The sequence below is a fragment of the Drosophila virilis genome, chromosome 5, assembly GCF_030788295.1.
Source record: "Drosophila virilis strain 15010-1051.87 chromosome 5, Dvir_AGI_RSII-ME, whole genome shotgun sequence".
Taxonomy (NCBI): domain Eukaryota; kingdom Metazoa; phylum Arthropoda; class Insecta; order Diptera; family Drosophilidae; genus Drosophila; species Drosophila virilis.
The window spans coordinates 2,404,928-2,424,918 of NC_091547.1; the positions used below are offsets into that span (position 1 = coordinate 2,404,928).

A 19,991-nucleotide genomic window follows, 5' to 3' on the forward strand; every position below is an offset into this window, starting at 1 on the left:
TATATGAACTTGAGCCCTATTTTTAGCATATCCTCTTGTATCTCCCTAAACTATGAGTCCTTGCTCGCCGATATGGTCACAGCCGTTTTAAGAAGTGGCTCCCAGCCGAATGGCTTAAATTATTTAGGTAAAGGCAATGCTCATACCAGTTGGCTAACAACAACTATAACAACAATAACAAAAACAACAAACAAAACTACAATAGCAATCTCTCAATTTTGCTTTTAAGTTCTCTTCAATAACTCGCCGCCACCAGCTCACTCGCATATAAATCTCTCTCTCTCTCTCTATATATATATATAACGTATATGATAATAATATTTACCCAGTACTCGTACAAGTCGACTTATAGTTAGTTTCTACATCCAAATCGCGCCTCATTCAGCAAAGCAAAACCAAAACAAATCGATTCCAAAAGTTAAATATAAACAGTTTCTCTCATTGCTGCAAATGCTCTATAAACGAACTCTACTTTTACAATAACTAAAAAACTATTTGAAGTTCTAGTTCTGAAATTATCAAATTTATAATTTGTAAGTAGTGCTCTCTAAGCGAAATTCGTTCGTAAAATTCTCTCTGAATCAAAAAAAAATAAATAAATAAATTTGTTGAATGTTTTGATTTTAGTTAGTTATCTTCTGAGTTGCCTAGCCGCTGCTTGCCCTTTAAGATCTGTCACGATTATCATTATAAATTATATAGTTTATTCCTTTAATGTAGCAGCATTTCATTCCTACCAAAAAACACGCCTATAAAAATTATCATCAGCGATCTTTGAAGCCAGAGAACACTTCAAATATCGCTTCCAAAAAAAAATCAAAATAAAAAAAAACCCCACACCAAATTGAGCAATCCAACTGTATACACTATCTACCACATATCCTGTATTATAAGAATGTACAGCTTATTAAATTGCAGCTTTTTTGTACAGTTCTATGACAACTTGAATCCGTAATTTCGTCAAAAAATTGCAAAGATACAGAGTATTTTTGACACGTATCTGTATCCTATTATCTGTCATAATTATCTATATATTCTACAGTTTCTAATTACGAATGAATATCAATTAAAATTTATGGTTTTCTTTTCTATCGATTATCATTTCAAATTACTATCATTAGCGGTAGCATATTTGTGGAAGCGCCTAGAGCAAATCGTCGCCGAAGCTTTTATAATTTCTTTTTGCGTCATCAGGATGCTGTCGATGACAGCTTAACCTCACCTTCAGTACATAGAAAAAGTAATTATTGACAAGTGCCTTAAACACAGCCAACAAATCCACTCAATCAAACTATCTATCACAATCAATCAATCACACAATCAATGTTTGTGTATATATTCTCTTGTACATAGCCGCCAACATAGACTGCACCAACAATTAATTATATATTATCTATGCGCACATACGTCTAACATATACTCAGTATATAAATTTATATATGAATCATTCTCATGTGGCTTTTAAGTCTCTCTCTCTATCTAACTCGAGTCTTTATCATTGTGATAATCGCACATCAAACGTTGCTTTTGCCAATCAAATCTCATCGTTGTACAGACACCTGCAATTTATTAATCGTTTACCTCATGACATACTCTTTCAATACCATCACTTTTACTTACGTGAATACTACTTACTTTTTACGTACACTTCCCTTAAGATCTTACTACTTACCAACTAAATTCCCAATACTCACTAATTACTAAACCACTTACTTTATTACTTATTATACTAATAACTTCTTACTGATTATATACTGACTACTGAACCATTTATATACAAATTATTGACTCTACTTGCTGCTTACTACATATTGACTACGACTATTTACTACCTTTTGAATATTGCTACTATTTACTCATTGCTTATTACTTATTACTCATTCCTTACTATTGACCACTTACATACTACTGACCACTTACATACCACTTATTGCATATACGCCGAGTACTTGCTATATACCGACTACTCCCTACTATTTACTACCTATTTGGTACCTTCTTACTATAACGGATCTACTACATGCTCACATACTCTCTACATACCTACTACTTATTACCCATTACATACTACTTATCTCCTACTTACCTACTACTCATCTACTTATCTACTACTTATCTACTACTTACTACTTACCTGCTACTCACATACTATTTACTACTCTATTAATCCCTATTTGAATAAACTTTGATCTTTGCCCCGTATGACACATTCCTTTTGTATACTGTGCTAATCACAATTGTTTGTCACTAATGCGAGCATTTCACCAACAACAGCTGCAATGAACACCAACAACACCACAACCTCAACCTCCACATCCGCCTCTGCCTCCGCCTCCGTCTCTGCTAGCGCCACCAACGTTGAATGTGACAAGCAAACGCAACACCAACACCAACAACCGGTGGCGCCAACTCCAACGCGTAAGCGCGCGTCTAGTTTTATACGCAAGAAACCGCCCCTAGAAAGAGGTTTGTCAGCACAAAGCGCTTTAAGAGTTAACAAGAACGCTTATGTCTGTATGTGTGAACCGTTACCCTATACCCTGGAGCAGTCTGACTTATGTGTTTCCCTGTTTTGCACCCTTACAGCGGAGGCCCCAGCACCGGAGGTGATTGTGACGAAGCCATCGCCGGAGCAGCAAACGCATCCGCACGTGCATGCACTCGGCCTGCGGCCGGACAATGCGACGCTGGTGCATGTGCTGGTGCATCGCGAGAGCGAGGAGTACAAGGAGGAGGACGAGTGTAGCCTATCGTCGCCTGGCCATGGCTCGACAAACGGCAATGGTCATGAGAAGCCAAAACCTCCGCAAATACGCATCAGCACAGGCTCATCCGAGAGCGCAATGGACAGCAGCTTAATGCCTACGGTACAAATAATGGTCGACAGCCCAAAGGAGCCGCCACGTGGCGATTTCAGCACTGACAGCGGCTATCCAAATGTTGCCTATACGCCGCCTCAGCCGCCGACCATCGATGTGGATGCGCCCATCGATGTCAATGTGCAGGGCGATACATCGCAAGTGTTCTATGACTACAATCCCGAGTCCAATATTGATAATACAAATGATATAGTCCCATTGGAGGAGCAGCCGCAAGCGCCGCCCGATGCTGAAAATAAACAGAGATGACCTTCAGTTAACATGGAAGCGCAGCTGCCACAGCCGGAACAGAAGCAGCACACAGGTAGGATAAGCAGCAGCAGTAGCAGCAGCGAGACGAGCAGCTGCACCAGCAGCGCCAGCAGCAGCACCTCAACAGCTAGCCAGTCAACTGGTGCCGTCGGGCAGCGTCCAAGTTGACAATCTCCAGTCTGAGAGCACATTCAATGTGCGTATGGGCGAGTATTTTTAATTGCTTAGAGCTAGGCACGGGGCGAACGTTTGCCCCTTTGTTATTCTAGTCGATTAATAATTTATATATATATATATATATATATATATATATATATATATATATACATAGTCGCTTTATACGATACTTAAACAGAACTATCCAATGTTTATATCATTCATATATATATATATATATATGTATAAGTCTTGGCAACAGTGCGCTGTGCGTCCAGCCAAGTGTAGCCTAGTCCTAGTCCTAGTCCTAGATTAGTTTACGAAATCAATATAAACTCTGTGTTAACAAAACGTGCATTAACCCGTACAGTGCGTACACGTTGTAATACTCAAATCAAATCAAAACCAAACAAATTAAAACACTAACATTAATGGTAAAATGTAACATTAACATTAACATTAACTTGATATATGATATAGTTATGTATAAATAGGTACTAACTAATTGGTTGGTTTTTCGTTATGTCAGTCTGTCAGTCAGTCAGTCAATCAATCAGTCAGCCAAGTGACCGATTTCGAAGATATTTTAAAGGTTGTTTTTTAATTGATTATACAATACAATACAATACAATACAATACAATACGATACATACGTAGATATATACCTACATACATATTGTAACTAACAATCGCGTCGTAGACTTAGGCCTTTATTCGTAAAGATAGATTTTGTTTTTCTTCAATGCAATAAATACATATATATATATATATATATATATATTAATATATATATGTACTTGTACATATGCCAAAGGAAGTATTTTAAAGCTAATTATATACATACATAACTATTCATAGCAAACATGCGAATTAAAAGAACAAGCATACGTTATTTATAAATATTAGTTAGCGACAATTGAATGAAATATTTACGACAGGTTTTCCCTATTTTCCAAACTCTCTTTCCGTTCGATTAGATTATATATATAATAGCCATACCGAGTGTATAAGTACAAAAAAAATGAGAAGTATTATACGGTAGTTTTTCAATACTCGCATTATTTCTCAAAACAAATTCTAGATGAAGAACAAGAACAACTCAAACTATAGCCAAACAAAGTCAAGTGATTTAGACAAAATTCCAAAACCAAATACAAAAAAGCAATCGAAAACAATTTAAAACAGTGAATAGCTACGGCCCAGTCGGGTATTTGCTTAAACATTTATTCACTCATTAACCCACACTACCATAACATAATCTTTATTCCGTAATACCTATAAACGTACCAAACTTACAGGCAATTTGAGCCGCAGTCCTACCTAAGCCATGTGCATTGTGTACCAGTGAGAACTTTTATTGTACGGAAACTAAACGCTATATCGTGTACTTACCAAATGTTTTTTATTTAGTCTAACTAATTGTGAAATCAAAATTGCATAAATGCTCTTCTATACAAGCTTCCACAAAACATTGATGATATATACATACAATATATACATTAATTATTACTAACTATATTTAAATATATACTTATATTTGTATTCTATTTTATTGGGCCTCGGCCAAGTTTCGAAGAAACTTTCTGTGAGATCAAATGGATTGTGTTTACTTAGCTGCATGCAATCATATATTAAGTTTTAACATCGAACAGTATAACTATCCCCTCTTAACACAGACACTTCTATACTCTAATCTCTAACTTAACAACAGACAATCAGACGGCGATTGATGAAAAATTGAAATTATGGTACCAACTAAATCGTTTTCTCCAAGAACAAAAACAAAGACAAACAAAATAATTAACAAATACAAACAAAGACGTACACACTTGTGATTTTAACTGCAATTTTTACACAAACAAATGAAAAACCTAAGATCATATAACTTTTAATTAGAATTGTTAACAAATTTGCTAAAAATGAATATGAAATGAATAATAATTGTAATATTTAATTGAATACAACAGACAGAAACCAAACACTCGTCAATTAAGTGATATTTATAATTGGTACATAGGCATAAAAACCATTTGCAAGAATTATTATACATGCATACCCATATATATATATATATATATATATATATATATACATAAATATATATATATATATATATGTGTGTATTGTACCATAAAGTAGTTTTTACAATAGAACTCATATTTCGATTTGTACATAAAACAGAAATTATAGCAATAGAAACCAGCAACAACAGTTGAAACCGAAAAAAAAAAACAAAAAAATGAACAAGCTTTAATTTTAATTGTGTCTTTAATATTAAAATAATTGCTTAACTAAAATGTACTCTTTGATTAGGCTGGCATAATCGCGTCTATAGTTAAAAATAAGCCCAAAACACCTAACATTTTATTTAGTCATAGAGTATAACGACAATAAAACGAACGGAGGCATATATTATTAATTAATAGTAAAACGCAACCTGTGCCAGGGGCCAGAGCTTCAAATCCGAACAAATTAACAAAATTAAACAAAAAACCCCACGCTGCAGATCCCAGCAATTATGGGCAGACCCATAGAAGTCCAAAAATCGAACAATGTACCAAACACAGCAGAAGCAAAAAATAACAACAAAAAAAAAAAAACAAAACAGTCCTATGCATTTAACCATAGCTCATAGCACCGCAGTGCAGCGTACCGAACAGGTTCTAAAAAAAAAATATATATATATATAAACAACAATACAACAACAAATGCAAATGCAAATACATGAATTACCTATATATGAAATATTGTATGTGTACATATAGTTAATAACAATTAAGTACAGTACAGCTGGTTTGATTAGGCATGCCTTACAGAATACGAATACACGATTTTATTTGTTGTACATTTAACGCGTTGAGGTTCAAAAAAGTTAACGTTTCATATATATCAAACATAAAGTATATAATAATTTACATAATAACAATAATAATAATAAATAATAAGAGAGGCGGGCATACAAATTGTTTAAACATGCTCTGCAAACAATGTCAATTATTTTTAATTTGCCGCATAAAAGAAAAAATGTTGTTAATGCGTTAAGCGTACAGTTTTTGATATTAGCAATGCGTTTTTAGTCCTCAGCCTAAATATAAACAAATGTAACTTAACTTTAACTTAATAGCCGCATAGCTTCAAATTATAATATATATATTATATTCATAGCTGCGCTCAAAAGAAAAACAAGTAAAAGCAAAAAAAAAAAGATGAAACGGATCAAAGACAAATCAATGGCTACAAAGCAACATTTTTTAGATATCCATAAAACCGATCAGAAACTTCATTATTAGCACATTGTTTATAACAAATTAGTTTTAACCATCTCTCATTTTTTTCAATTGGCCTCGTTAAGAGCCATAATATTGATTTGATTTGATCCGTCACGCTCATAGCCAATCGATTTATATATATATATATACATACTTATGTATTAGTTGGCCAGCTAAAGATCATTAATGATAAGTGTCAGATATTGAACCGAATCATATCAGCAGTTAAAACATAAATCTAACATTCGCAATAAAATATATATTTACTCGGGTAAAGACATTCGTTTATACAATATTTACGGTCTAAATATTATATAATCATTATACTTATACTAAATACTTATGCGTATACTTATCAAAAAGTCAAAATTTATTAACTGATGTCGAACCCAAAAACAGAAAAAACCAATTTTAAACTGAAAACTGAATGTTAGAAAGAATGATATATACATATGATATATCGAAATCAAAGAACCAGAGAATATGTTGAACACATAATTAATTATAAACAATAACAAGCAGAGAGATGAGGGAATAACATTATAAACAATATAGCAAAACAAATTGTTTTCAGTTTTAGTTTTTCAATTGTATATATATAGAGTATATATATATATATATACATATATATATTAGACACATCGTAATAGAGATTATTTGCATTCAGTTAATAGCTCTTAAGGGTTTTGTTAAATTTCATTATATTTATATATTCGTATGTTAATAAAACCATTTCTGACTACAAAGCAAGCAGGACTCGGATGTGGCTGTGGATGATCTCTATATCTATCTAGGCACCGGTATCCGGCAAATCCCTGTTCTGAAGCAGCTGCAGTATGTGCTCCAGCTTCTGTTCCATGTGCTGGAGGCGTCGCTCGTTGATCTGCTCGCGCTGACGCCGCTGCTCCACGCTGGACTTCTGATCGATGACAGCCAGCGCCAGCTTCACGGTGCGATTATCAATCTTGGAACATCGGCCCGTCAGCGCCGAGCAGCTGCAGGGCAGCAGCTTCAATGGCGGATCGAGCAGCTTCTTCTGCTGCTCCGCATTTGTGGCCAGCGGCTGGAAGCTGGCTCGGCTCTTGCCGTTGCCATGGGCATTGCTCAGCTCCTTGAGCTCGTAGGCATCCGTGATGGGTATAAGCACCTTGTTGCCATCATTGGGCAGCACGGAGATCTGGCGCACACACAAATAGTTTGGATAGATGTTCATCAGTCGCTGGCAAATGCTGCGCACGGGCTCTATGTTCACAATGAATCCGGTGCGTCCATTGCGACCCGTCAGCACCTGCTCGTAGCGCGTCAGCGTGTTGGTGCGGCAGATGGCGCCATTGAGCTCCGCCTGAGCCTTGATAGCCTGCAGAGAGTTCGAATTTTGAATTTGGATTTGGAGAATTTATTGTCCGGCTTACCTGCGTATCGGAGACGGCCAGACCGTTGAGCAGATTGAAGAGCACAATGGTCATGAAGAAGACGAACAGCAGGAAGATGAAGTAGGTGTAGATGCTGTCGAACTTGATGTCGCCGGCATCGAACTCGCCCGTCAGCATGACAATGGTCTTGATCAAAGCCTCAATGGGCACCGAGAAGGTATTGAAGTGCCCATCTTCCTCCTTATTCACAGCTGCTGACGGTTCCGAAGCAGGCTGATCGGGCTGATCTTGAGGCTTGCCGAAGAGTATGTAGAAGCACAAACTGAAGGTCAGCACAAAGATCGAGTAGAGGGCAAAGCACTTGCTGAAGCTGCTGGAGACGGCGCGCAGCATGAGCATGTGCGTCGATATGGACAGCACGGGCAGCGAGCCGACCAGCAGACAAAACTCCAGGGCGACCAGCAGTATGGTAAAGACGGCAAGGACGCGTTGCGTCTCCTTATCGTAGCTGGACTCAATACACGTCAGTATGGACAGCACGATGAGCACCAGCTCCATGAGATTGGTCAGAGACCAGAAGTACAGCAGCGGCGCCATCAGGAGCTGTATAATCTCTCGGATAATCAGATAGGCAATGCCCAGCCAGGAGAACAGACCAAAGAGCGCGGTGAGAGCCGTGTGCTCGCTCTCATGGAACTTGAGCAGGGTGTGCGTGATGATGGAGGCCGTGAAGAGCGTGTAGAGCAGAAAGTTGACATAGAATATGACCGAGAGGCGATGCCATTTGAGAAACAAAAAGCTCGAGATCAACGGATGCTGCAGCAAATGACGCAGCTCCTTGGACTTGGCTATATATGCAATCGGTGTCATTTCATCCTCCAGCTGGGAGGCGCGCAGCTTACCCGACTGCGCCGGCGCCGGCTGTTGACGGATCAGGTTCATGTAGTTGATGACAATCTCAAAGTTTTGGGCGCCCGCCTTCTGGGCATTGGTGGTAATGCAGGAGTCAAAGTGCTCCTCGAGCAGCTCCGGCGACATGTCCTGTATGGCCAGCTCGTCGAAGGTGCTCCGGGTGCCAATGTAGGCGCCATGATGGAGCAGCGTACGCACCGCCTTCTCGTTGCGATACTTGACCGCGTAGTAGAGTGGCACCTGGCCACTGGCGTCCACCTCGTTGATGTCCACCCGATCGCTGGCCAGCAGCAGCTCAAAGCAGCGCTGATGATCGCAGAAGTCATCCAGCGGCTGCTCCTCCAGCCTGCTGATGACTGCATTCAGCAGCGAGCTGCGCGGCGCTAGCTTCAGCTCCGGATGCTGCAGCAGCTTCTCCAGCGCACGCCAATTGCCCCAAATGATGGCCAGCTCCAGGGGCGTGGTCACCTCGCCCTGCGCCTTGCTGTTGATGTTGATGCCCGTGTTGAGAATCGCTTCGAGGGCGCGGTGTTTGCCCCGCTTGATGGACTCGAACAGCAGCGGCAGGTACCGCTCCTGGTTGGCATTGCGCAGATTGTCCTTGTCGCTAATGTTCAGCTGATGCTCGGCAAGCAGCTGCTCGAACTGTGACTCATCGCCATCGCGCAGCTGGCGCAGCAGCCGCTCGTCGTCGATCTCTCCGGCGGCGCCTGCCTCCCGCTGCGGCGGCAGCTGCAGCTCCGGATACTGTTGCTGCAGCAGCTGGCGCACCTGGCCATTGCGATAGCTGTCGATGTCGAGGTGGGGGTGCGCCAGAAAGAGCAGCACCAACTCCTGTTTGGCGGCCCTGATCTTGTTGTTGCTCAGCACATGATGCAGAGGCGTCCGCTCGCCCTGGTCCACCACGTTCGGCGAGGCGCCGTAGTCCAGCAACAGCTGCATGCAGGCGCGCACCTGATCCGCATTTTCGGCCGTCAGATTCTTGGCCAGCGAATTGAGCGGCGTCAGCTGCGCGTATTTGCGATCCACCTGGACGCCGGGCCGGCGCAGCAGCACGGCCAAGTTGGCCGGATCTCTGGAGTCGGCGGCATAGCTGATCGCCGCCTTGTTGTGCTTCTGATTGATCTGCGATTGAGTCCCGATTAGCTGCAGCTCGCGCCGGAATCGGCAACTACTCACGTGATTCACATTGCATCCGTAGGCCAGACAGGCCTCCACAAATTCCGCACAGCCGGCTGTGGACAGCGCCTTCTCGTAAATGCTCGTGTGCCTCTCGTCCTGCAGATTTGGCTGGGCGCCCATCTCGAGCGCATCCTGGAATTCGCGTATGCTGCGCTTGGCTAGCGCTGCGCTCATTTGCGCCTGCGGATCACTGAAGCCGCATCCGTTCAAGTCCATCTTTGTGCTGGGTAGGGGGATGAGTTAACTGCAATGCAAGTCAAATCAGAGGTGAGTTAAGCTGAAGATAAAATACTCTATCAATATGGGACATTAGAGGGCATGTAGAGGGCGTGTATACTTCATTTTAAGTTGTCGATAACTCTTCCCAGTTTACTCACTATAAGATATCGATAACTTTTGCCATTTCCCTATTTAAGCTTATCGATAACTCTTCCCGTTTTCCTTATTTAAATTTATCGATAACTCTGGCAATTTTCGTTATTTAGGCTATCGATAGCTTTTCCAATTTTCTCGATGTCAATAATTACCGAACTATCGATAACTATCGATCTTCAAACCGGGCTGATTGTCCGGCTTATCCGCCCGTCTGTCCGTATGACTCGTGTAGCACACGCAAATAAAATGAATGTTGGACAATCGATAACTCTTCCCACTTTATCGAAATCAGTAATTATCGATCGTCGAGCCGGGCTTATTGATCATATACAAGTGCTCCCTTCCATCTGGTCGTATAGCTCGTTTACCACACGCAGATAATATTTCTTTTAAATTTAAATCGACTCTATTTTCTATTTCTAAAACACAATTTCTCTTTCACAATTGGGATTCGCTTTCCCCGAAAACATTTGGTAGCTGGGTACAGGGTATTATCTTGTTTCCCTCTCTCGCATATTTATATTTATAATGAGAAAGAAAAACAAAAGAATTCTTCCAACCAAGAACTCAATTTGAATTTCGCGTCTGATAAGGCCTGAATATATCTCTTATTTGAAAGCTATAAAAAGCTGCATATTTAGTATGATTATATTATTATTATTATTATTATTATTATTATTATAATGTGTTTCGCATTCAAGTGGGGCTTAAGAGCAATGTACTTGTGTATATAGATGGGGAATGCACAGCAATTGTTTATGAAAGACCCTCAGAATCAGATGACAATGAAGAAGCCCGCATTCAATTTAAGACGTAATATGAGGCAAATCTTTGTACTAAATACTATTTTGCTTATTTAACAGAGATGGGGGAATGGAACCTTGAGGCAAAACAAAAGTTTTGAGCATATAACAACAAGCTGACAAACGCTTCATGGTACGTTGAGTTTCACAAGGGGTTTGGGCCAAACTCAAGAGCCAAGTGTTGATGCGTTGACCATTGCCCAAAAAACTGGTCTAACGCGGATCCCCACTCCCCCCGCAACCCGCAACCCTCCCCCCCTTCAAATACAACATAATAAATGTACAATTGGGTTTTTTTTTTCTAATCTGCGCTGCGGTAATTAAAGAAAGCGCTTTTAAGTGCTTTCTGTGGTTCACATTTGTTATTAAATTATAACAATTGAGCCAGAGACTGACAAAAAGTGGGCTGCTTCAATGTGGTGGGCGTGGTCAGCCTTGTGATCGCCTCCATGAGCTAGCTTGGCCAGCTTGGTTTTTGGCTTTCAGCTTTCGGCTTTAACCATCATAAAGAATAATCATAAAATAATCGACATATCAATATCAATTAGCAATCAATTTGTTACGCTTTACGCTTTCAATTTTTGCTGGCCCGAAGCTCAGATAAAAAAAAAACTTCTAAAAAAATTCATTTGGCGGCGCATTCGTAAATTTCAAGGCGGCATCTTCTGTTGGGGGGGGGCTTCTCTTCTTTTTGCCGGAGCCTGTCTGCTTTGTGGCTTGATATGTGTGAGAAGTCGGCTAATCACGCCAGCGACTTTTCGGCTAATTTGAATATTCCCCAGCTGCAAATATTTATGTATTCAATATTTCGTGGGGCCAAAAAAAAAAACGTGTCTGCCAAAGCAGCTGGGAAACAAGAGATATCTATTAGTAATCAGCGAGAACAAGTAATAAGTAGCTGCCGTCATTTGATAGCTTTTACAAATTATTTATTGTAAATTCTTGACCCCAGTGTGTGTAGCATAAGCACCTCCCCCCACTCATCCCACTCCCCGCAGAGAGTTAACATTGGGCTTAATTTGCAGCATCACCTTTGTTAATTGGCTGAACTTAAATCGTATTTGACTGCTTGATGCTGCCAAGCGAGGGCCTACTCACGTTTTCCAGTCAGAAATTGACTAAATATATATGTATATAAATTAAATTAAATTAAATAATTTATAATTTACAATGATGCCTTTTAGAGTGTGACAAAAAAGAGAAGCCAAAGCCAGAAAGCCTCAAGATTCGCAACGCGCTGCGAATTGTCAACAATTTTAAGGGCGAACCTCGTAAGCGAATTTGTCAACAAATAAGCATTACCTGTATTTGCCTTAACTTGTATTTACAAAGCCAATTAATGCTGTCAGTTGACAAAAGAATTCATTGTTTAACAAACAAATAGGCAAAGAATGAAGTAATTGGTCAGCTGTTTCGCCTCTAGAGCTAAGATCTGAAAAGTAAAAGTGCAAAGTTGTGCCATTCGAATTCACATTAAAATCTCAGCTCGGAGCTAAACTGCAATATCCGCAAATCGTATGGGAATGCATATGGAGTAGCTTGCCAAACTCGTTCATCGAGTTTTCCCTTGCAGATCTCTTGCAACCGGAGACAGAAAAAACAAAAAAAAAAAAAAAAGAAAACAGCAAAAGCAAAAAAAAAATAATTACTAAACTTCGAGGAAGTTTTGCGCAATTCGGTTCCATGACAAGTTTATTGCACGGATCGCATAAAAACTTAAAGTTTGTCAGCATTTTTGGGTCGGGGCTTGGCCTTACGAACTACGTGACGAGCTCCATAGAGTTCCATACAGCTAGGGAGAGGCGTGACCTAAAATTTCGGGGTATCGTGATCGTCAGTTGTAGGAGCTGGGACTGGGAGCTTGAGGCAGGGGCAGATACGTTCCGGCGATCCAATTTGTTTGTGTTGAACATGTTTCTTGGTAACTGCGAGTTTTGTTTACCTAATTTATGGCCGGCTATTTTTTTTTTCGTACTGCACTCTTTGGCCAGCTGCACAAGTCCAGCGAACAATTTGTTTACTTTTCATATCAAAAATGTAGCACAGCCAAGCGCCAGGAGTCTATAAAAGCGAAAAATTCCACGGAACCCATAAACTATTTTGTAAAGCTCTCGAAATTTGCTTTCCTAATTTGTGCAATGAGTGCCCCATTTGATACCCTGTAAAGGGCTTCTCTCTCTCTCTCTCTCTCTCTCTCTCTCTCTTAGAGACACGCTTATTTCTTTCTCTCAGAGCCACCCTATAATAAAATTCATTCTGAAGTAACTCTGGAATTTTTGTCCGATCATTTTCATATTTTGAAGTCTTAAAGATGAGACCTAATTGTGCGTTTATCCCAAAAACTCTAGCTTTATCTCTCTGTAATACCTAAACTGGGTATATATATAAAGACTTTATGCTTTCCTCTGCCTCCCTCTGCCTGCACTTGCAGCACTTCATTGTCATGGCTAGAGGGTATAATAAACACATTGGCCAAGTAATACAGTTTTTTTTTTTTTTTTATCTTGTCTTTTTTTTTAAAGCATCTCCGAAATTGTCATCATAAAAAAACGTCATAATTAAGATGGATGTGGTTGGCTCGGGGGCTGAGCATGACTTCATGCTGAACTGACTCTCGTTGGCATCCGCCAAATTTCATTTGAACACAAGAAAAAAGCACAAATGTTTGCATGTGGAAACACAATACACACTCGCACACACACTCACACACATGTCTGACTAAAGTGGATGTATACAGTGCTTATATACCCGATGTGCACTCCATAAACAATTGGCTGGCCTACATGAAGAGCAATAACAAAAAGCCATGTCCGATTACAATAACAAAAGAGCAGACAAGGGGTGAGTGGAAGCTGTTGGGCAGGGGAGGGGGGTGTAGCTATATATATGTGTGTGTGGGCTGGTTAAAGTAGACGCGAGTGAGAGCCCCATTTCAATAACTTAAAAGTTAATTAAATTAAACACACGCCCGCTGGAAAATCTAGCGAGAATCTCAATGTGTTAGGCAAATTTCCAATTAATTAAACGAAGTGTCGGATATATATGTATATATATGGCATACGAATAGCCGGCAATCGGTGAGGCTATCAGTAGGCTATGCCAACAACCCCCTCTACAAACTACGCCTTTGTGTGCTTGCAAAAAAAAAATGATATAAACAAAACTAATCGGGGCGGAGCCAATGCGAAAGACAAATGCAAATAAACAGGCGGCAGGCAGAGCGCCAAGCAAAGGTATTTGAAGGGGGGTAAAGGGGAAACAAGTAATGCCTAAGGCACCTATTATTTAATTGTAATGTCCGAAAGCTAATAGAGCAATAAACATATGCAAATAGGGTCTCAAATTTATGTGCTCATAATTGAGAATAACGGAAATGCGTTGTGCGCGCCATAAGAACATGTAAATCGTAGGAGCACAGTTCAAACCCATATATAGAAATCTAATATATCTGTATATATATATATATATATATATAGCTGCAGGTGGTGCATAGATATTCTGGAACTCTTTTTGTTGAATTGAGTGAAACACTGGCCCCTGCCTTAAAAGGCAGCAACAAGTGTTTCTTTTTGCTGCCCACGAAACAAGCCAAATTTAAGTGGATTTTTTTTTTTTTGGAGAAAAACTCTTGATGAGGTCACAGTTTTTATATAAAATGCAACAAAAAAAAAATAGTATTTAAATCATTTGTCATTAAATTGTTGTTAATTATTTGCAAACGTCAGTTAAAACAAAGCAGGAGTTTTTTTGTGGGCGCCCATTTCTGCAGTTTTTTAACCTTGAGGTTGAGATGTGTTTGAAAACGTGTTTCTGGACTTTTTGTTTTTTTTTTTTAAACCCGCCTCCATATGTTTTTTGTTGTTGTTGTTGTGTGGGTCGTAAGTGCTTAACTGTGCACGCTGCGGTTTGCTCATTTTTTATTATTATTATATATCTGCATTACAGATTCTGCATGATTCACTTTGGGTTAACTGTCATTTTATTGAAATCTCTCCGCGCCAAGACTCATCGATATTGTTTGTTAAGATAAATCATTGGATTTGCATATTGTGATTCATGTGTTGGAATTACACGCGAAAGATTTTCGAATATTTTTTAATTAGTCAGTTTTTGAAATCCACTTAAGGCACACGCACAACAAAATGGCGAGCCACATTTTTCGCTCTAACACACTCACTAAATGTTTCCGCGCCAGACAACTGCAGTCCGAAGTATCCAAAGACCAACTGATCAGCCAGTGGCAAGTCGCGATACCCAACAGCCCCAGTTGGGCCCCAAAATCAAGCTCTGACTTTCATTGAAATAGGCCCACGGCAGGCAAAAGTATGCTTCAGCCAGAGGCATCAAGTCACATTTAATGCTAGCTCCTAAGACTCGGCAGTAAAATGCTCAAAACTTGACTATATATTCCCATTAAAAGGAAACATTCTACATTGTGACAAAAGTGACTAGTAATATGTCAGAATATCACATCTTTGAAGAATCGGTATCCCATCTCGTTGGAGAATTTGCAATGAGACCTATTTTCTGCCAACATTTCAATCCCAAAAGCTCGCAGCTCGAAAGTATAAGTGTAGAAATATAAATTTTAAATATTAGTCTTAGCGTCAACTGCATTAGCTTGCAGCACGAAAGTATGCAGTAATATTTGTAATTAATAACTATGAAGGCAGCACAGAAGTATGCAATGTTTTTCGGACGAATGCATATAAGATATATGACCAATTTACAAATCTCACTATATATGCAGACTATATTATATATTTAAAGTAAAAATCAGGGCGTCGGACCCCAAGAGATGACTTCCAAGGCAATATCTTTCAGACTCTGTGCATCAATGTCATGGCTGGCCAGTGTCTTAATAATGTTCAGCACATTCTGCGATTTCTGTAGTGGCAAAGATGTGTAAATAAAATGTATAGGGTATCATACAGTCATGCTCTATTTACCATTGTCTTTTCCAAGAGAGCTTTAAAGTCATCGCTGCGTATGGCCTCGTAGAATTTGGGAAAAACTTTGCCTTTTTTACATTTCTCATTGATTAGCGCAATGAAGCGATCCCGCGGCAGATGGGTCAACAGCTCCTGGGCGAAGCTGACAAAGCTGCCGAATGTGGGCGAAGGCACAACCTCGTGTCCAGTCGGGGGTATTAGTACCACGACCACGCCCTCCTGCTCATCAATAGCATTACCGTCTGTCAACTGATAGCCATAGCTTTTGTATGCGCTGGCTATCAGCTGCTGCCTAAGCTTCGCGTCGATGCGAATTCTGGATGCGATATTTGTGTCATTCAGATGCACAAAATTTATAACCTCAATTATCTCGGGCAGCGATTCGGCGCGTTGCTGCAGCTGCTTAAAGTCCGAGCTGCGTAAGAATTTGATGGCCTTACGAAATCCGGAATCAACAACCATATGCTCCGCGATCAGCTCGTCGATGGTGATGCTCGGTATCAGATCGATAAATTCGCGCAGATCTTGCAACAGCTCCGGCGAGTACGTGACCCGGGAAGCTTGCAACCGGGCTGGCCACCAATATCTGCTGCTGGAGCTGGAGTTGCTGCTGGAGGTGCCACTTGCCAGAAGCAGGCAAAAAATTGCAAGCAAACATCTGGACATTCTTGCTGGAGCTGTTCAAGCGTACTCGCACGCTTCTCACGGCTTACTGGCGACTCAGTTGAAAAGAAATTATGCTCAGCGCCCGATACATACAGACAGACACACTCACATACATATGTTTATACTGAATTGCAATACATACTTATGTCTGTACTGTACTAGTTACGTACATATGAACTTGCTGTATAGCTGTAGGTGTTTACGTCTTTTGCTATCAGTTTCCATTTGCGTCGTGCCCGAGAGAGAACACCGGTCAGTCGCCTCTTTGTTTAGGGATCGTTCGAGAGTTTGACTCTGAGAGAAATGAGAGGGCAAAAATTAGTTATGTGACGTTATGTCCATATGTATTACTTAGCTTGCTATCAGCTTGCACGCGAGTCGTGTCTGAGAGAGAACGCCGCTTTGAGAGATCGGCAATTACGAGAGAATATGCGCACACAAATTTCCGAAATTGTGACGTCACAATGGCTATGACATGGCTTTCTTACAATCTTTCACTAAGTTTATGGCCATTGAAAAAAGTAATATACAACCAGCGACTCAGAATATTTATCATTGCTCATAGGCGAATGAAAACGTAGGCATCTGCTTCTGTTGTAATCTGTTGCCTAAGCCAATAATCATTATAGTTTATATATAAACACATAGATTAAGATATGAAAGTTCAGACAGGCAGCTTCAGATGATTTTCTAATAGCATTAAGAACATTTATTTGCAATCAAAGCTAATAGCTTAGATATAATCATCCTTTACATAATCGCCAGTATCAGAATCATCATTATCAAAATCACCACCGTTTCCCGGACCCGCGTCCGGATTAATGCTCACTTTCAAACCAAAAGAAGGCTTCGGGAAATATTGTTGCCTTGTAGCTCGTACGATTTGGGCAGTATAAACTCTTTAATATATGCATATATATATCGAAGTACGTATATCTCTATATATAAAACTGTATGTTCTGACTGACTTATTGATTATATTATATTATTTTAATATATATTATAATTCGCCTGCAGTTTTTAAGTTTCCAACTGGATGTTTCTGTTAATTTATCTAATTGAAAGGAATCGAATATTTCTCCCATGATGTATCGTTCTCAGTATTTCTTTTTTTTCTGAAAATATATACATTGTTTATTAATAAATTGAATATACTTAAGGTAAACTTATATATATACCTATATTGTTAATATTGATACTAAGATAAAGATTGCACATTTCCGGCCCAAAGACTGATAATATTTATCACAATACGCATCCTGGACTGGTGTCTCTTCTTCGTTATCCTCGCTGATGTCGACACGTATGATCGGGCCGCCGCCGCGTCCGCTCAACATTTAGAATGCGGATTTTTGGATGGTAATCGGCAATCGGCATCCGTACGAGTAGAAAGAGGTATATCATTCCGAAATCGGACCGTATTTTCCCGGTATTTTTCGCCATGATCAACGGCGGAGCTACTTCGTTTTGAAACGTCTTTGTCTGAAAATATGATATGTCGCTTCCGCCGTTGATCATGACGAGATTATGTCGTTCCTCATTTTTTCTGATTTTTTTCTTAGAATGTGGACTTTCGTCCTTTTTATAGCATATTCCAAATCAACAGGAGGAGGACTTACTTTTGGCCAAGACACATCGCAATGCTCCTTAAAACGCCCCATTTAGGCGTTAAATAACGTTACAATTAACAATTTCTTTTGAAAATAACGTTAATTTTTGGTCGACGGTTGAGGGACTTATTTAAATTAAATTTAAATTTAACGGCCCAATATGCCCCTTAAGGTATGCAAAGAAAAATATTAGTCGTTGATTTCTATTATGAACCACCTACTTGCTGATTCTGTTCGCCTGGTACTTCAGTTGGGATTTATATCAAAACTGACCGACCAAATCAAGGGAGTTATGTCGTTTCGAAGCGTCACATCTCCGCGTCAATTCTAGAGCGGCGGAGCTATGTCGTTTCGAAACGTCATATCTCCCCGTCAAATCCACAGCGGCGGAGCTATGTCGTTTCGAAGCGTCACATCTCCGCGTCAATTCTAGAGCGGCGGAGCTATGTCGTTTCGAAACGTCATATCTCCCCGTCAAATCCAGAGCAGCGGAGCTATGTCATTTCGAAACGTCATATCTCCCCGTCAATTCTAGAGCGGCGAGCTATGTCGTTTCGAAACGTCATATCTCCCCGTCAAATCCACAGCGGCGGAGCTATGTCGTTTCGAAGCGTCACATCTCCGCGTCAATTCTAGAGCGGCGGAGCTATGTCGTTTCGAAACGTCATATCTCCCCGTCAAATCCAGAGCAGCGGAGCTATGTCATTTCGAAACGTCATATCTCCCCGTCAATTCTAGAGCGGCGAGCTATGTCGTTTCGAAACGTCATATCTCCCCGTCAAATCCACAGCGGCGAGCTATGTCGTTTCGAAACGTCATATCTCCCCGTCAATTCTAGAGCGGCGGAGCTATGTCGTTTCGAAACGTCATATCTCCTCGTCAAATCCACAGTGGCGGAGCTATGTCGTTTCGAAGCGTCACATCTCCCCGTCAATTCTAGAGCGGCGGAGGTTATGTCGCTTCGAAGCGTCATATCTCCCCGTCAATTCTAGAGCGGCGGAGCCATGTCGTTTCGAAACGTCATATCTCCCCGTCAATTCTAGAGCGGAGGAGGTTATGTCGTTTCGAAACGTCACATCTCCCCGTCAAATCCAGAGCGGCGGAGCTATGTCGTTTCGAAGCGTCATATCTCCCCGTCAATTCTAGAGCGGCAGAGCTATGTCGTTTCGAAGCGTCACATCTCCCCGTCAATTCTAGAGCGGCGGAGGTTATGTCGCTTCGAAGCGTCATATCTCCCCGTCAATTCTAGAGCGGCGGAGCCATGTCGTTTCGAAACGTCATATCTCCCCGTCAATTCTAGAGCGGCGGAGCTATGTCGTTTCGAAGCGTCATATCTCCCCGTCAATTCTAGAGCGGCGGAGCTATGTCGTTTCGAAGCGTCACATCTCCGCGTCAATTCTAGAGCGGCGGAGCTATGTCGTTTCGAAGCGTCACATCTCCGCGTCAATTCTAGAGCGGCGGAGCTATGTCGTTTCGAAACGTCATATCTCCCCGTCAAATCCAGAGCAGCGGAGCTATGTCATTTCGAAACGTCATATCTCCCCGTCAATTCTAGAGCGGCG

At 40.6% G+C, this 19,991-nt stretch overlaps 3 protein-coding genes across 6 annotated transcripts in view; 1 reads left to right on the forward strand and 2 right to left on the reverse strand.

Annotated features, from left to right (window-relative positions):
- Positions 1-6,541, forward strand: part of NaCP60E (Na channel protein 60E) — a 96,130-nt gene extending 89,589 nt beyond the window's left edge. For 3 of the 4 annotated variants that reach the window (XM_070210017.1, XM_070210019.1, XM_070210018.1), the window contains 3 exons: positions 1,122-1,240; positions 2,275-2,514; positions 2,587-6,541. In XM_070210017.1, the coding sequence (XP_070066118.1) occupies positions 1,122-1,240; positions 2,275-2,514; positions 2,587-3,128 (901 nt within the window). In that variant the 3' untranslated portion in view covers positions 3,129-6,541. The remainder of the gene's footprint in view (positions 1-1,121; positions 1,241-2,274; positions 2,515-2,586) is intronic. The other variant, XM_070210020.1, reaches the window with a different exon arrangement.
- A 254-nt stretch (positions 6,542-6,795) lies between these two features.
- Positions 6,796-15,449, reverse strand: pain (transient receptor potential cation channel family member painless). Its single transcript, XM_032436065.2, has 4 exons — positions 15,379-15,449; positions 10,021-10,267; positions 7,969-9,966; positions 6,796-7,913 (listed from the first exon to the last, which is right to left on the reverse strand). The coding sequence occupies exons 2-4, from the start codon at positions 10,237-10,239 to the stop codon at positions 7,347-7,349; spliced, it is 2,784 nt and encodes a 927-aa protein (XP_032291956.1). The 5' UTR covers positions 10,240-10,267; positions 15,379-15,449; the 3' UTR covers positions 6,796-7,346.
- A 495-nt stretch (positions 15,450-15,944) lies between these two features.
- jtb (jetboil) lies at positions 15,945-16,879 on the reverse strand. Its single transcript, XM_002059443.4, has 2 exons — positions 16,151-16,879; positions 15,945-16,088 (listed from the first exon to the last, which is right to left on the reverse strand). The coding sequence occupies exons 1-2, from the start codon at positions 16,817-16,819 to the stop codon at positions 15,978-15,980; spliced, it is 780 nt and encodes a 259-aa protein (XP_002059479.1). The 5' UTR covers positions 16,820-16,879; the 3' UTR covers positions 15,945-15,977.
- Positions 16,880-19,991: the final 3,112 nt, after the last annotated feature.

Excerpts from the sequence above, each read along its gene's own strand:
- pain (XM_032436065.2), bottom strand. The coding sequence starts at position 10,239 with ATGGACTTGAACGGATGCGGCTTCAGTGATCCGCAGGCGCAAATGAGC. Across the intron at positions 9,967-10,020 it reads ACGGATGCAATGTGAATCAC|ATCAATCAGAAGCACAACAA; the intron begins GTGAGTAGTTGC and ends ACTCAATCGCAG. Across the intron at positions 7,914-7,968 it reads TGGCCGTCTCCGATACGCAG|GCTATCAAGGCTCAGGCGGA; the intron begins GTAAGCCGGACA and ends AACTCTCTGCAG.
- jtb (XM_002059443.4), bottom strand. The coding sequence starts at position 16,819 with ATGTCCAGATGTTTGCTTGCAATTTTTTGCCTGCTTCTGGCAAGTGGC. Across the intron at positions 16,089-16,150 it reads CTCTCTTGGAAAAGACAATG|AAATCGCAGAATGTGCTGAA; the intron begins GTAAATAGAGCA and ends TTGCCACTACAG.